The 17,680-nt window shown below is 43.2% G+C and overlaps 1 protein-coding gene across 3 annotated transcripts in view; it reads left to right on the top strand.

The window, feature by feature from the left end:
* Positions 1–17,680, top strand: part of arap2 (ArfGAP with RhoGAP domain, ankyrin repeat and PH domain 2) — a 76,197-nt gene that overhangs the window by 39,324 nt on the left and 19,193 nt on the right. For all 3 annotated transcript variants that reach the window (XM_083678837.1, XM_083678836.1, XM_083678835.1), the window contains exons 14-18: positions 627–801; positions 5,554–5,679; positions 11,912–12,056; positions 14,310–14,412; positions 15,053–15,251. In XM_083678837.1, the coding sequence (XP_083534963.1) occupies positions 627–801; positions 5,554–5,679; positions 11,912–12,056; positions 14,310–14,412; positions 15,053–15,251 (748 nt within the window). The remainder of the gene's footprint in view (positions 1–626; positions 802–5,553; positions 5,680–11,911; positions 12,057–14,309; positions 14,413–15,052; positions 15,252–17,680) is intronic.

Below are 17,680 nucleotides of genomic sequence, written 5' to 3'. Positions count from 1 at the left end.
ACATTTGTGTGCCCAGGTTGTTTGTTGAGAGACACGGCCATGCATGCGTGTGTGTGTGTGTGTGTGTGTGTGTGTGTGTGTGAGGGTGTGTGTGTGTGTGTGTGTGTGTGTGTGTGTGTGTGTGTGTGTGTGTGTGTGTGTGTGTGTATGTGTGTGTGTGTGTGCTGGGCTTCACTTTCAGACAGATCTCGCCTGTTTCTTCTGGATCGATAAAACATGCTTGCACCGTGTTTTAGATGAAAGGAGCGTTTGGCAGAATTACACTATCACCACTCAACACCTCTGCCTCTCCGCTTTGGTTTGGGGGGGATACACTATTGTGTTTATCGACTGGATAGAGAGAGATCACATTTTAATTGGTTGAATAGCATTCATCCCTTGGACCGTGCATTCAGTTCAAAAGCAGTTCTCCTCTCTGCCAGAAATTTATTCAGGGGATTTCACAACCCATTTTAAATAGCAAATGCCTTTTTTACCCAAGTGTGAAACTCATATACTCTAAAGGGTAATTTCTTTCAGGATTGTTTTTTATCTCTCTCTGAGTTGTGTCTGGTTTGTTTGTGTGTGTGTGTGTGTGTGTGTGTGTGTGTGTGTGTGCGCGCGTGCGTGTTTGCGTGTGTTTTCAGGCATTGTGTGCTGCGGTGGTCCTTCCTGATGTGGTGGAGACCATGGCCTTGGTGTTTAGTGGGGCTGATGTGATGTGCGCCACAGGAGACCCCACCTACTCCACCCCCTACCTACTGGCCCAGAAGGCAGGCCATAGATTGCAGATGGAGTTCCTCCACCAGAACAAGCTTTCAGGTGTGTGTGTGTGTGTGTGTGTGTGTGTGTGTGTGTGTGTGTGTGCATGCATGTGTGTGTTATTTCACATCCATGCATACACCTCCAATGTTCCCCATTTGACATGACTGCTGTCTCTCCCTTGTTACCACTATCCATCTTGCATACACTCAAAACCAACTGTATGACAGAAGCCTCTCTGAAGACTTTGTCTGCATTATATTATTGATACAGTATAATGTCAATTTACTACACTGTAATCCACTTTAGCATTGTTTTACCATGACACCAAAATGCATAACAAAGTGACTTTTCAGAAAAAAATAATGCAGACATTGTTTTCAGAGTGGTATTTTGTACTATTGTACATGAGTTGAATTGGAGTTTCTGCAAGGTGTTTAGGACATATTTCCAGAATGAATGGGGCTCTATTGGACCCAAAATATGACTATTCAGTAAGGAAGCCACATATGTCACTAAAAACTGCCTGGGCCTAATGAACTACATCCGAGGTCAGGGACAAACCAGGAAAACATGTTAAAGAAGTACAACCCTTTAAGTCAACATACAAATAATGTTGTCATCACACAATGTTGTCATTCCTCATTTTGGCAACACATTGGATTGCCTTTTGTACTGCAGAGAACCTTTCAATGCAAAATAAAAATTGCTAATGTATTTCCTATTCAGGCATACGGTCCTGACATTCCTAGATACATTTGTGAAGAGGCCCTTAAAGTCAGTGCTAGATGCTGTTTTTTTGTCAAAAAAACAAGGACCAGTGCCTGCACACACACAGAGTCAGACTGTTGTATTTTTACTTTACAAGCCAATCATGGTTAAAACTCACACTCACGGCTCCGCAGTCATAAAAGACCAGCGGGAGATTTTTATTTTCCATCTCGTACTCCCATGAATAGAAAACGAAGGCAGGGAAAAGAAAAAGATGCTTTTGAAGGGAAAAGAAATACCTCTGCACCATCAAGCCATTCTCCTCTGGATTACTTGCCTGTTATTCCCAGCATAGGAGGCATGTTACAGATGTGCTGTGGTGTTATGATTCCCTCAAGACCTGCATATTGTGGTCTGATGGTTCCACACGGGCATAGTGATAAGAATGAATTAAAGGAAGGAGAGAGAGGCCACTGTGGTGCCCTGGTTTGCATAATGTATACACTGCATCTGTGCACACTCGCCTGCACCGAGGCTGTTAGGGCCTGGTCGCCATGGTGATGTCCATTACTTGGACATTTGCTGAAGACGCACACGCACACGCACACACACACGCACATGCGCACACACACACACTTACAAACTCACTCACACACACATACATGGCTCGGCTTCTCATCTATGGTGTGTGTATGTCATGATAGAAAGTAATACTGGCTGTGAGTGTGTTTATATGTGTGAGCATTTGTGTTGAGTAAGATACAAACAGATTGTTTCTTTGTCACTGTGTTCATTCAAACTTCACCAGGCCTCTCCTGATCCCTATTGTTGTCCCTACAGTGTGGCTCATTTACAGCCTCGCTCCAGCATTCCTACAACATCAGGCCAACATTAGGATAACCCCTGTGTCCCGTGTGCTGAGCTGTGGCCTCATTAGCAGAGTGTTACCTGTATGGTGCAGGCCTCAACGGATCTCATTCTCAAACCCATACCGACACAATCACTTACTTCCTGCCTGCCCCACAGCACCATGGGATGCTAAAGGACCATGCTAATTTGCATACCCCCACCCCTGAGGTGTTCTAGGGCCAATAGTAACTCACTTAGGCAGTATTCTTCATCGTTGGGGGATGTTCCAGGGCAGAATCAATGATGGCTAGTATCCATCATTGTCTTAAACCGACAGTGACTGTTGTCTCAAGGTTGTGAATGTGTTTTGAGGCGTTTCTTATTTGGATTGGTGAGGATGTTGTTTGGGTAGTGGGGAGAGTTACCCCACAATAAGGGATGAGAGGCTCATGTTGAATGCGGAATTGGATGGATTCAGGTGAAATATTTAGGATGAGTTATCATGCAGGCCTACTGCCATTGAACTGGCCTGTTAATAAATCCCCTAACCCCTATGAAAAAATAAAGAGGACCCCTATGCACTACTTAAGGCAGTGTAGCCTAGACATACATTGTAGGTAGTTCCTTTGTTACATCACAACCAGGCCCCCCCAAGCTTCCCCGAGAGGACAGAAACCCCCATATCTCCCATACGCTTGCATTGAATTTGCCTAGTTTTCAATATGTGATTGCTAGAAATTGTTTTATATTAAAATGCCCAAAAGTTGCTGTGTTGAACTTTGTACTGCCAGCAAATGAAAATACCTCGACTTAGGATTTGGTATTAAGCATTACAAAGAGCCAGAGAGATGAACCCAGTGGCTGCAGGAATTAGGAGAGAGCTAGCCAACTCAGTCGATCTACGTAAGTAATGCAAAGTAAACAAAATATGAGCGTACTTACCAGGAGATTCAATCAGTTAAATGTAAATAGCTGGTTATATCACCTCAGGCTAGTTTGGCATGTCACCTCATTGTTTGTCTAGCAGTAGCAACGTTAATGACAAGCTGAGGGGCATGTTTCGAAGCCAACTTTGTTCAACTTTTCTATATAGCCTATCTGGGACATTCCACCGGGCAGAACGTCTGGAAATAATCACAGGACATCTTGTCTAAACTAGCTAAAACTATATTGAAAAAAAATTGGTGACAAATATCAGTTTTTAGCTCATAATATCTGCACTGTTTTCATGGGGTCATATGAGAGATTTGTACAGTTGACCCCTCAAGGGCGTGACCTCTTTGGAGTGACGCTGTACCGACTGTATGTATATGCATTGAAAACCAGCAATGTCTATTACCACTGACAACCATCACCATCCCTGGCTCTAATAGAAACACATTTGGAGAGAGGGGTTTATTATTATACCACGTCCCTGGCGCCTCATATCTCCAGGCACATTAAATATTCATCCAGCTTTCTGTGGATCATAAAAGCAATAAACATGCACAGACAAACACAGGTCTCTTTTCATCTCAGCTCCCTATCCCACCCTGTTCTTAGTAACATTGCTCTGCTTGACTGGGTTCTTTAGGTGGCTTCGGTGTTTGTTGTTGTTTGACTTTACACACACATCCTCCGTCTGCCCCTCAGCTGACCCCCTCGGCTCATTTATGGGTTATGGGGTCATAGGGAGCTGTTCTTGGGGAGAACAGCTCCCTAGTTCTTGTGTGTTTTTGTGTGTGTATGTGTGTGCGTGTGTGTGTGTGTGTGTGTGTGGGTGTGTGTGTGTGCGTGTGTGCATGCATGCGTGCACGCACATACACACGTATGTGTGTATGCTTGTGTGTTGTGTTTACACACCTAGATTCCCTTTGTGGTTTTAAGCCCTCCCTGGATGCTGTCGATCCATATATTTTCTCAGAGGCCAGAGCTGTGCGTAGGTGGTGTCTGCGTGTTTGTGTATGTTGTTAAGGTGTGCTGTTCTGAAGGCCAGTGGTGATGGCCGCGGTTGGAGACCGCTACATGACGTTGTTGTGGTCGACTGGACAGCTAATTGATTATTCTGTCATCTCACCTCCCTCACAGGGGAGCCGGCAAATCAGAACAGCCCAGTGACTACCACATCACAGTGACTGCCACAACATAGTTGACATAGTCACTGCTTTACAGAGTCCTCTAAAGGTCCCAAAGGGACTGTTTAAGGCCCATACACAGAAAAGGAGCCTTGTTAAGCAGAACTACTGCTACTGCTCTGTGTCATGTAAACATGGAACAGGATTCTGTGCAGGGACTTGTTTTCATGTCTTTTTATCTGCCAAACCTGCCTGGATGTCCATTGTTGTCGACTGAACTTAATTTGAAGCTCCAAATGGAGCACATCAGCCATTCATTATTGGAGAATCTGAATCTGAATCTTGGAGAATCTGAATCTACAATCTTTTTGTTCACAAATACCAAAAACAAAAATGCACATGATATCCCTGTACTATATCTGTTTCTGATCCTTTCTTGTTTGGGAGTGATTTGTGGTGCTGGACGAGGAGGAGGTATCGAGGAGGGTCCTTCAATTAGAAGGGATTTCAATTAAAATGATTTTACCTTGCTTGATGAGAGGGCTCGAGGTAGATGATAAAATCTCCAAGGTATAGCCAAGGCTCCTGCAGAAAATTGAACCCAGGCATTGAAGCTAATTGAATTTGAAAACGATAAGGTTGAACGTGGCCTGCTCATAAAAGTAGCAAGAGAAAAGGGAAGAAAAAATGGTCTGTTGTGCTCGAAAAGAGGCATACCTGAGTTCCTCATTTTAAAAAAGAATCAAAAGTTTTCTGTCTTAACTTTTACGAACCACCTTGTAAATAACCTTGGGACTAAATGACTGAGCGACAGGCATAAATAAATAGATGAGTGCGTAAATAAATAAACACAAAAATAAAAAGGTAGATATTTGAATAAGAGGAGTGAGTAGAGAGGCACAGCTGGGATTAGTGTTATCAGCAGGCTCCCAAGGAGGAGTCTAAAAAATATCCCAAGGTGTTTGTAGGGAACAGGAAGTGTAAAATAAGCACAGAAACATTTTAATAAACTTGAATGAAATCAACTCAATCAATAGGCTAGTTCATATTTCTGTATCTTTATCAATACATGACTCCACTTGGGTGATCCTCTGTCCCTTCTCTCATTCAGTATTCCCCCCATGTCACTGCTGTCTGTTTCTCATGTGGCTCACGACATGCACTTAGGCTCATCGACTATTTGTGTGTCTTTGTGTAGATTTCCCTAAGCTGGACCCGTCATCTGAGAACAGCTCCCCGTCTGATGCTCTCTCCTTCATGGATGGATTCCTCTACTGCTCCACCAGCCACAACAAGGCCACTCTGGACAGGAGAGGGAGAGATGGTGAGTGGACACATCACTGGCCTCCAGTCAGCTAATCAATCCATCAGTAACAAAGTCAGTTACTTAAACAGCCAGTTTGTCAAACATCTAGTCAGTAAAACAGCTATTGATCAACTAAGTCAATCAATCTGTCAAACTGTACATCCATCTATCTGTAAAGCAAATAATCAAAGCAATTGATTAGTTAGTCAACCGAATGCACTTTTTGTTGGTCTTTTGAGAGCCAGTTGTTAGTCAGCGTTCCTAGAAAGCTGCACCAAGCCCTCACCCAAAACACTAACAGAGAAAGGTCAGAGTTACAGTGCAGTAGAGACCTTGAGCTATTATCAAGATCTCAATCATCTTCCCAGCAGATGGCGCCATGACAAAAAAACAACCAAAATCACAGATTCACCGCTTCTCTTCTGAGGCCGTTTAAAACTTTTAATCAGCCGCTTTTCCAATCTCTGCTGCATCTCGTGCGCTGGAGTTGTCCTCCCATCCAACATCTGGATTGTGGCTGGGGCCCCTGGGTAATTAGGAGACAGAGCCAGCTTTGGATGCCACCTCTGGGAAGGAGGTGATTGGGCGGATGGGAGGTTTGGGGAGCTGACACAGAGCTACCTGCTACAGGGACCAGCTGGATCTCCTTCCTCTGGAGGGAGGCATCCATCTCCCCTCTTCCCCCACAGTCTCTCCTGTTTCCAGCTTCCCTCCCTCTATGGTGGCCGTCTACAGTACTCTGGCTAATAAACAGGGCTGGGGCCATGGAAGAAACCCAAAGAGAGAGGAGACTGAGAGAGAACATTGCATAGATTCATACAGCTTCATGCTCATTAATGTAATAATTCAGTGTGGTTTGCAAAGTTCTACATTACAATTGTCCTAAGTATGTGATGTGCTTTTTACAGATCTGGTTCATAGTGTGACATTTACACTGCTTAACTGCCTAGTTTTGTAGATAAAAGATCATTAAGATTCAGTGCACTTTAGTACAGTAGTGTAGTGGGCCCCATAGTGTCTTATGATAAATAATGAATAGTTACTCACTGAGACTACTCCATTCTTCACACACCATAGCAAATGTACACAATCAAATTGTAAATTGGTTTGACATTTTAGTCCACGACTGTGAAACAAACTACTACATCAATGATCTGCCCTGATAGTATGTTTGGGATGTGCACTTATGCTTGTGGAAAGTACTATCCTTTTTGTAGCACTTGAGAAATCTATCCTTCATATTACTTATTCTTTTAGTTTTCATCCTTCTCTTTATTCATTTTGGCTGTTTTATTTACTTATTTATTTTAAAGCTGAGGCAGTCAAGGTTCTTCCCGACAAGGCCTTCCCAATCGCGTAACGTTTTGGCCGATAAATACCTTGTTATTTCATCTATTATGAAAGCCGTACAAGTTTAGCTTTGTACGTTAATGGTGCTCTAAGTGTAGCACGGCTGTTGAAAAATTCAGAGGGGGTGGCTTAAACTATGCATTTCAACTTCTTAAATCAAGAGGAAATGTTTCCTCGGCTTTGTGTGAAGAGGGGAGGTATTTTTGAGTGTACTCCTGGATGGCTTTAGTACTCCCTGGCTAATGGTTTGATGGTCTATAGATACACCCAAGCTCTTAATAATTAATAGTCCTATGTCCAGGATTTAATAAAAGCACAGCAACAGAGCAACTTAAACAAAGACTTTTGGTTTGCTCTGAGAGACAGCTCCAATAAGATGACTCTTACTGATGTGAGCTATATCCAGACCCAGCCGGAGATTTAAGTTGGAACATTTTAAGAAATGTGTTGGGTTGTGCCAGACACACACATTGTAGATTCTCTTTGGAGATGTAAATGCAGGGCGTTACTTACAATAGTGCAAAGCTAGTTGTCCGTACAGCACACCATCTAGTACTTTCATTGTTGTTGTGGTGTTCTCCTCAAGGTATTGTTTACAGGTAGCTGCCCGATGTAACTTCATCAGCCATCCCTGTTGAGGATCATACTGTATGGTATAAGGATAGACATAAACCCCAATCCACTCAAGCGTTAAGGAGTCTTACCATAAGCAACTGTAAGAGTGAATCAGTCTCCCTGAGTCCCAGTCAGGTAGCCAGTGGGTGTGTGAGGTGGGAGGATATTGGTGGGAGGGAGTGGGGAGGGAGTTATTACCTGAAACTGTGAGTGGCAGGTGGGAAACGACACCCCTAATTTCTGATTAGATTGTCTTTTCACTTGAGTGCCTCTCTACTTCGGCTGATGCAGAGGCTCAGAGCTCCCACTGAGAGAGTGTGTGCCCTCTAACCAAGGGTACAGATACACTGGACCTACCACACACTCTATAGAAAAGTTCAAAGATCAACTGATCTTTCCAATCACATTGAAGCACTGTCGGTCAATAGTTGTATTGAACACTGAAACATTAAACCTTGAGTTTAATGTTTCCACACTACAGTTCTCCCATAGTGAAGATATGTGCCTGTTGATATGACCCTAACTGTGGTGGATAGTGTTGTTGTCTTGGTCTGTTCTCCCTATAATGAAGTGGGGTGTGATTCCAGCATGTTCTCCCAGCACAGACAGATCGTTCAGATCCCTTCGATTTCTCGATTTCCATTTTGAGCCGAACTGACATGCTGTCTAGCAGATGTCTTCTTCACAGATATTTTTGTCTGATGGTGAAAAGAGAGGGGGAGTGAGGTTGGAGGGAGGGATGGTGGGTGGAGTGGAGGAGAGAGGATGACTCAGTGAAGGAGTATTGCAGCCAGCTGTTTGACTATGGAGTGAGCCATGTCTGTGCAATGTTTATTATATGTTGATTATGTATCTGGTAGCTGAGTTAATGGTGTTTAACATGCCAAAACATACATCTGCAAACAGCTGTACAGTATATGAGATGTCTACCTTTTCAATAACTTTGAATATGTTAATTTGTTCAATGTATGTTTTGTAGTCTCCTCAGCTCTATTCAGTGTGTTATTGATGGCTTAATTGGTGTATTAATGACTTGATTTGCCCAATCAATCTCTCCACGTTTCACAAAAGCATAAATGAGAGACTGTAAATTACCGATCTGTAGACCCATCCTCATTCTTCTGGAAAGCACTAATGTGGGAACACGTTTGGCGCGTGAGCTAATTGGTCCAATTTAGGCAGCGTTGGCCATGCGCTAGCTTCCGCGCGTTCCCTCTGAAGGTTGGTTGTGACCCCTGTGGAGCGCAGCAAGGCTGGGGGGCAATGTGTGTGGGGAACAGCTGGAGACGGACGCAGCTGTCTGATTGTAAATCAGTTGGTATTGTTCTGCCTAGTGTGCTATCACTGTTCAGGAGCTAGCGCACCACCCGCTCAAGTCACTGTGGAGCCTGAATGAGAGAAAAGGGAAAGCAAGCACTCAGAGATTCACTGTGGTGATGATGGCGAAGACGGCATCGGTTTTAGTTAAGTCAGTTCCAAATCAATGATGATATGATACTTAATTACAGTATGCCAACTGCCAAGTCATTAATTACAAATGGGGCTTAGAAAGAGCATACTGTATTTTCTATGCACTGTAGTTTCATTGAAGAAATTCACCAAACATTTTTTATCAAGAGATACTTTGCCATGCAATGTCATCAGGGAAAAAGAGCAGGAAAATTACCAATGACGCCAGATACAATAATCATACAAATAAACAACTAATGTATTATCTCAAAAGCTACACTGAGCCTCTCTGCAGAGAGTTCACCCTCCCTTCCAGGCTCTCCACATGAAGAAGACCAATCCTGGCTCTCTCTTTCTCTTTTTCTCCATCCCTTGTTCGGCTGCAGTTCAAGCCCCCGGTAGTTTATGTCATTAAATCACTGTGGAGATTTCTCCCTGTGTGCGTTTGTCAAAGCCTCATACCTTCCCTCTCTCCATCCCTCCCTCCCTCTCTCTCTCTGGTGTACTGTGAGAAGGCCATAGACAGGCTATTTTACCTGCAGGCTTGCTGGGGCAGTAATGGGATGATTCTCTGTGAAGCTTTCCCTCCAAGACATATTCCAATTTGTTTGTCTCCTCTGTCTGGACCGTTCGGAAGTCGCGGTGATTACGGTTCTTAGATTCCCACCGGCATTTTCTCAATGCATGAGACAGGATTGGATGTCTGCATGAGAGAGATGGTTTTCCCACTTATTAAGGAGGATGGAGTTATATGTGGTTCATGAAAGGGTAAAGCAGTCTGATTCCACTAAAATAAGTAGGGTTTTTTCAAATTAAAAGTGGTTTTAACCTTATAGGATCCAGGTTCATACCGAACATTCTTTTTAGTTCTACAAGAATGTCTCTTTGGATTCATTTGGACCTATACAAGGCAACTAGACAGTACATGCTCTCTTGATGCACAGTTGGTATTGTGTTTTTGTTATTAGTTCTTCTGACTGTGGTCTTGAATGCACATTGCAGGAGTATTCAGCTATTAGCATCATCTCTAAACCCCATTATAGATGGGGTTAGCCTGAAACTAACCTTGAGACTTTTCCTAGATCGGAAAGCCTGGTGAAATCCTTTGCAGAAAGTAGCTACAAAGGGGTGGAATCTCTGTTTGAAATTAGTGAAGCCTCGCCACACGTCAAACCAACCATATGCCTAATGCCTTCATCGATTTGATTTTGTATATAGAGCACACTTCTGGGAAAAAATAATTCAGTTTTTCCTTCAGGTTTTCTTCCATTTTATTCAATGTTGTAAGCTAGCATCTAGCAAAAGCTGTCTGCAAAATAGTCCTACCCAGTTGGAAAATAGTTAAGACAATGCACATAACAACAATCAATCATCTACGGGCATATGGGGGAGGGTTCTTGGGATGTAACATCCAATGAAATTGCAAGCACATTCTCCCATCGCTCCATCCAGGTTCAATCCAAGCCAGATCGGGTAATCAAAAATTCTCCAGACATCCAAAGGAAGCATGAGAACAATGCAATTTGGAGGCATGGCTACATGATACTAGCCTGAAACTAAAAGCTAGGGAAGGGAAGGCTGCAACAAAAAAGGAGAAGAGAACAAAAGAACAAAACTTTCCTTCAGTGAAATGATGGACATGGCATTTTGGGGGGAAAGTACTCGGGCAGCCTGGGGGCATATGTTTACGGTGAGATAAAGTGTCTGAGATAATTTCATTGCCAAGACAACGGCAGCTCTTGCAGGCAGGTAGATTGAACTGTTAATGACTTTAAATACCAGCTGTCACCACGACAACTACATGCATGGGGGAGAGTGACTTAAAGTGTGAAACTGAATTGGATATGGAGGAAGGAGAGGTTTGGAGATGGAGGAAGGAGAGGTTTGGAGATGGAGGAAGGAGAGGTTTGGAGATGGAGGAAGGAGAGGTTTGGAGATGTGGCTAGAACGAGGGGTGAGGAGCTGGGGCCAATAGAAATGCCAGTGGAATGTTGTCCACCCTGTCTCTCAGACAAACATTTCTGCTTGAGTGAAAATGTGCAAAAAGTTTAGCAGTAAAGTGTTGAGAGAGAGAGAAAGAGAAAGAGAGAGAGAGAGAGAGAGAGAGAGAGAGAGAGAGAGAGAGAGAGAGAGAGAGAGAGAGAGAGAGAGAGAAATAGAAATAGAGAGAGAGAGAAGCTAGTATGTTGTCTTTACTTTTTTATAAAGATCTTTGTCTTTAAAAAGGCAATTGTAGACACTTCTTTGTTTGTTTATTAGAACTATATCTGTGTCTTCAGAGGCATCACCCACTGTTGGCAAAGGAATCAACAATTAGCATATTCATGAGATGAATGGAATTGAAACTTTAGAGTCAGAAACGGCGGGTGGGGGAGGGTGTGTTTGTGGCGGAACAAAAAAGCAGATGGCACGGTGACTTTGAAATCCAAAATTAGGTGTGTTTTCATGAACTTCATGCTTGTTAAGTATGTAAATCCTCAAGTCAGACAATCATGAAAGACAATTGTGTGCCTTCCAACTTTCCAGGGATCAACTTAGTCTCTGTTGATTGAAACCTGCTGGGTTATTCACTTCTATTAAGGCAGTTTGTGGGTTTGTGTGGAGGTGTTTGTTAAAGTGTTTGATATTGTGCATATGCCTACAGATGGTGTGTTTTAGTGAGTGTGTGTGTGTGTTTGTGTGTGTGTTTGCGCACATCTGTGTGTCTGGGCGTCTGTGAGTGTGTGTGCGTATGCATGTGTTTGTGTGTGTAGTTGGTGATGATGATATGTTAAACATATGAGTTTGTGTGCCTCCTGATGCAGATATGATTTATGTGTGTCTATGTGTGTTTCAGACATGGTGCGCCGCTGGTGTACTCTGGAGGCAGGCTTCCTTAGTTACTATGAGAGCGAGCGGACCTCCACCGCCACCAGCAGAGTGGACATCACTGAGGTGGTCAGCCTGGCGGTCAACAACACAGAGACCATGACTGGAGCTGGGTATGGAAACACACCCAAGCCTTCACTGATGTAGAATTTCCATTAATTCACAAGTTTCGAATATCGGCAAAGATGGATGAAAGAACAGTTTACTTTAAACTACCATCCGTCTGGTTAATCCATCTTTCTAATGACCACATCATACTGACACCTTTATTCATAAAAAGTTGATCACAAAATAAACTTTCTTCTTCTGTTCTTACTAAAGAACATAAAGTAAGACATAAATACAGTTTGCAGATGCTATAATGCACAGTGGGTGATCATTTTGAAGAGGGTCTAGTGTATTATGCAGTGTGTGTGTGTGTGTGTGTGTGTGTGTGTGTGTGTGTGTGTGTGTATGTGTGTGTGTGTGTGTGTGTGTGTGTGGTTGTGTGTGTGTGTTCGAGCACACAGTGTGTGTGTGTGTGTGTGTGTGTGTTCAAGCACACAGTGTGTGTGTGTGTGTGTGTGTGTGTGTGTGTGTGTGTGTGTGTGTGTGTGTGTGTGTGTCAGTCTATTATATTATTCTGAGCAGTTTGATAATGGGTTATGATCAGAGCATAAGCCAAGCACATTATTGCTCCAGCAGATGTTATGGAGAGGGAACAATGTGTTGATTTGTAAATGTTATTTATGCAGCCATTATGGATACATCTGTCTGGTTGGTACTCTGGCCTGTTTAATGTACTGTATTAATATACACGCTCATGGCTAATGAGTGGTGTGTGTATGTGTGTGTGTGTGTGTGTGTGTGTATAGGATCATGGTAGAAAGGTGATCAATCAATAACATATATTTGTATAGCACTTTGTAGATAGACAAATGTTGCAAAGTGCTTCACGACAAAAACAATACTAAGCAATATAAACAATAAATACAATACAAATAATATGATCTAACACCAAACCATAGACTCCCAAAAAGCAAGCAAAGGAAAAAACTCCCCAGAGGGGAGAAAAATATAGGGCATAGTGGCAAGGAAAAACTCCCTGGGAGGAAGAAACCTTGAGAGGAACCAGACTCCAGGGTGGACCCATCCTCCTGTGGCTGATCAGGTGCTGAACAGTAAACTAATGTGGAATGTGGTGTGGTGCACGAGTTCTTGATCTCCCAGTACTCCCAGGAGGGAGTGGGCTGAGTGTACCATAGATGAATAGACCCCCGCACATAGTCAGCCTCCACTGTCCCCAGCATGCAGAGGCAGAGTGGGGATGCCTCACCTCTGCCTGTCTAAGGCTCATGAATATTAAAACATGCTGAGTACATGCACTACAGGAGTCATTTTCTTCACATACTTTGCTTGGGTCATTTTAGCAGGTATGTACATGCACATCACAATGTGCCCACACTCCCCTTGCCAATGAGGCTCCTATTCATATTCCAGGTCTTTTGTGGATTGTGTATGGGGGATATGCTCATACAGTAGGTGTTAGTAGAGGTAGATCAGGTTTACTAGATGAGGTGGGTGTTGAAGTAGATTTTGTTGGCTGGAGAAGATTTGAGTTTGATTTAGATTTGCTGCTTAGACATTGATAGGCTGGTTGTCAACTTTTTTTCTCTCTCTCTCTCTCTGCTCCCTCTCGCTAATTGTCATGTTCTCTCTTTCTAAATGTCTACCCCCTCTCTCTCCATTCCCCTCCTCTGTCGCTCTCCTCTGGGTCCCTCTCTAACAAGCGCCTGCACACCTATCAGTCGGTCAGGGGTCACACACACACCCATGTCCGCTCGTTTTCCCTCGACACGCATGGGAGGAGACCAGCCCAGCTCTGCCCTGACCCTGTGACATGCTCTCTTAAACACACATCGTTGTACCGCTTAGAAACCCCCTCTCATACAGCCCCCCGAAAATCGAGCCATCACCTGCTACCGTGTCAAAACCTTTAAGATAGTGATCCTTTGACCTCCTGTCCTTTGAGAGAAAGTGGAAAGCTAGGGAGAGAGAGGGAGAAGGACAAACAAAGATTAATAGCTACCTTTTTGCTTCCGACAGCAGGGTTGTTCCTCTAAAGCGACAGGTTTTAAACAATGTGTGCGTGTGTGTGTGTGGCTATGTCTGGCTGTGTGTGTGTGTGTGTGTGTGTGTCTGTGTGTGTGTGTGTGTGTGTGTGTGTGTGTGTGTGTGTGTGTGTGTGTGTGTGTGTGTGTGTGTGTGTTGATATACATGTGTTTTTCTTTGTGTATGATATTGTATGATACTATATTTTAATTCTTGTGACTGTCCCTCTCCTTGTCTGTGGTTTACCCTCTATGCCCCTTCTCTCATTGTCTCAGGGCTGTGTTCACAGTGGAGCTGTACTTACAATCAGAGCGGGTATTGTTGTTTGGAGCTGAGACACAGGAGACACAGCAGGACTGGGTCCAGGCTATTGCCAAGGTGAAAAATATGTATGCACTGTGTACAGTATGTGTTCTTCTCGCTATGGGTTCTAGTGAATTTCTTCACTTGAGTTACAGGTACACAAAGTGATCTGTGTGTGTGTGTGTGTGTGTGTGTGTGTGTGTGTGTGTGTGTGTGTGTGTGTGTGTGTGTGTACGTGTGTACATGTGTGCAAACACACACACACACACACACACACACACACACACACACATACACATGACTCCCTCTACCATCAAGAAGACATAGTAGTCCAACTATCTCTTCCCTTGCACAGTGACAGGCTCTTTTTTTCCACCTTCCCGCACCCTATCTATTAATCCCAGACAAAGCCGTGATAGATAGTGGGAGGCATAGGAGAATTAGTCCAGCTGTCTGTCTGCACTACAGGCCTTTTACGCCCCCGTGTTTCAATTTGAGCCACAGTGAAACGGTAAGACATTTGGAGAGAGAGCAAGGTGTGCAAGACAATTCAGCTGGGTACAGGCTAGATAAAGTTTCCTCTTCTGAAAGTATGTTGTTTTCAGACATAATGGCTGCATATGGTGTTTGTCTTTCTGTTTTGATTTGCACAACTTAGTTTTATTTTGTTTTGTAAACAGAATTGATTGTTATTTTTGTTTTGTCTCCCTTTCAGTGTTTTGTCGAATCTAAAGTAGAGGCCATGTTGAGACAAGACTGTGAGCTGATTGGGCGGCTCTTCTATAAGGAAGGTTATGACCTCTACCACTGGAGAGTCGGTTGGTTCGCGTTAGAAGGCTCTACCCTACACTTCAGCTCAGGGGAAGAGGAGGGGTCTGAGGAGGCGATACAGCTCAAACAACTACAGGAGCTCAGTACGTACCTACACTCGACGTACACACATGTTCACACACACACATGCGTACTTACACACATACACACACACACACACATACAGATACACATGCCTCCTGAGTCACACAAATGTGTAAGCTTACAGTAAGGTGAATTTGACATTGTGTATTTATGTCTTAAGTCTACTCAGTGGAGAGCAGAAAAATTTGCCGATAGGGATGTCAGGCAGTGCAGTTCACATAGTTGGCAGCCCACTAGATTTGTAACATTTCAATCGATTGTGTCAGAATGATGTGCTTACATTTAAAACAAACAGCATACATATTTTTAATCCGTTTAGGGCTAACTGTGGATCATATCGGAACGTCATGACTGGCCGCCCCCTATTCTTACCTGGGGCGGGATTAGGGAACTGCCATGGTGCCAGTCCAAAACTACATTTGTCACAGATGGGAAACCCTAGTACCAGAGGGGCTGCTCTCTTAGGGGGCGAAACATAGTAGAACGTGGTGGGGAACTTTAGGAACCATGTCCTGTGACATGGGATTAGCACCCATTCCTGCTAATATGACACAATAACAAGAGCGTTTCTGAAGTGAAGCATTGAGAGATCAAACACACAGTTTAAGGGCATGGGGAGAAGAAGCTACTGTACAGTACACATGCTATAAAGGCTACTGCTTCATGACTGTGTAGATTGTATACTGTATATGCTGCAACATTAGGAATGTGGGCATAGCTTAGAATATTTTTTCTGGTGTGCACAGTTTCTTCCCTCTTCACTGCAATAGCCATTAGGTGGAGTTCAGTCAGTCAAAATGGCAGCCAAAAGGTCCATGGACTGACTGGGGGCTTATCTGGTGTTTATATGGGGCTGTGTCAAACGTGTCTGCCGTATAATCCTCCAGAACCAACAGAGTGAAAATGAAAGATGAAATATATGATTACCATTAACCTGCCAGTGTTCTGATCTGTCCACCCCCTCAACAACAAACTGAAATAGATTGCTTCTAAACAGGATAAGAACATCATCATTTAGCTTCTTCAAATCAATTTGTTTCAGTTCATTTGTTGTAGAAAGTAGCTCATTAAAAAGTTCTAGGCCCAGATAATCATCAGCCCTACACCGCAGTCCAGCATAGATACGGTGAAGTGATAGACTTTAGCTATAGACATGGTGTGGCGAGCTGAGACCATGAATGAAGATCATACCTTATCATACCTTATCATAGCATATCATAGCATATGATCCAGGCTACCAGCAAATAAACTTAACTAATGCAAATTTGAGAGGGCTGAGCTTTTTTTGCAGGCCAGCTCTAGTTTATCCAAAATAATCACCTTAATTTAACTCATTAGCAAAATCAGTGTTGTGCTAGTATTTTGGTCAGCCATTCTGTCTAAAGAGCACATTTGGAAAACACCATGATATTTCACGTTGCCTGGCAGTCACTGTTGATTCCAGAGGCTTCTTATGCAGAGAATTGCTCTGAGGTAATGTGTTTTTCAGAAGAAGAAACTGCTTTTTTGCAGGAATCCCAATACTAATTACAAACCTACAAGGCCACAGAGTTTGTTTTTTTATCCAAAAAACATAAAATGTAATACAATTTCCACAGCAAGCCGAGAGGAGGATAAAGGGATTCAAAAATAAATAAATAAAATAAAAAATCATGGCAGCCAAAAGGTCCATGGACTGACTGGGGGCTTGACTGGGGGCTTATCTGGTGTTTAAATGGGCCTGTGTTATATATATATAATATGTTTTTGTTTTTACAATGACAACACGTTTGCATTTACCTGATAACAGTATTTTAATAAAGCCCTCTCAATCTCTGAAGTTTTTTTTTCCCAGGTTGTTAGAATCAGAGCAACATTCCTTGCCCTTGAAAACACTGCCAAACAAAATAGCATAAACTAATTTGCCACCAGAGAGTATTTGAAATTAAGTATTGGAGATTAAGATTTTAGCTGTTTAGCTCTGTATACTGAGGGTGTCTTAGTTCTTTAGTTAATGAAGTTCATCCCTTCTATGCAGTAATGTTACCAAGTGGATAATTGTTAAACAATACTGTGCGTGTGTGGGTGCGTGCGTGCGTGCGTGCGTGCGTGCGTGCGTGCGTGCGTGCGTGCGTACGTGTGTGTGTACATGTACAGTATTTTGGTTGGGGCTGGTGATTAAAAACAGTAAGATCTCATTTGGCACCATCAAGACCAACCCCATGTAAAGCCCGATGACACAAGCGTTTACGCCCCAGTTCCTCTCCCAGAGACGAGAAATCACTCTCTCTCGTTCCGTCTCTTTACCTCTGTCTGACTGTCTGAACAGACCTGTCTGGGTTGCCTTGATGTATGTTTACCATATCTGATTTTATAATGTACTGTAACTTGATGCATATAGAGAGAGTGTACACAGTTCCATATACTGTATGGCCAATTACATAGTGCG

This window comes from Argentina silus (assembly GCF_951799395.1).
Source record: "Argentina silus genome assembly, chromosome: 1".
Classification (NCBI taxonomy): Eukaryota; Metazoa; Chordata; class Actinopteri; order Argentiniformes; family Argentinidae; genus Argentina; species Argentina silus.
This window is presented reverse-complemented; position numbering and strand designations above follow the sequence as displayed.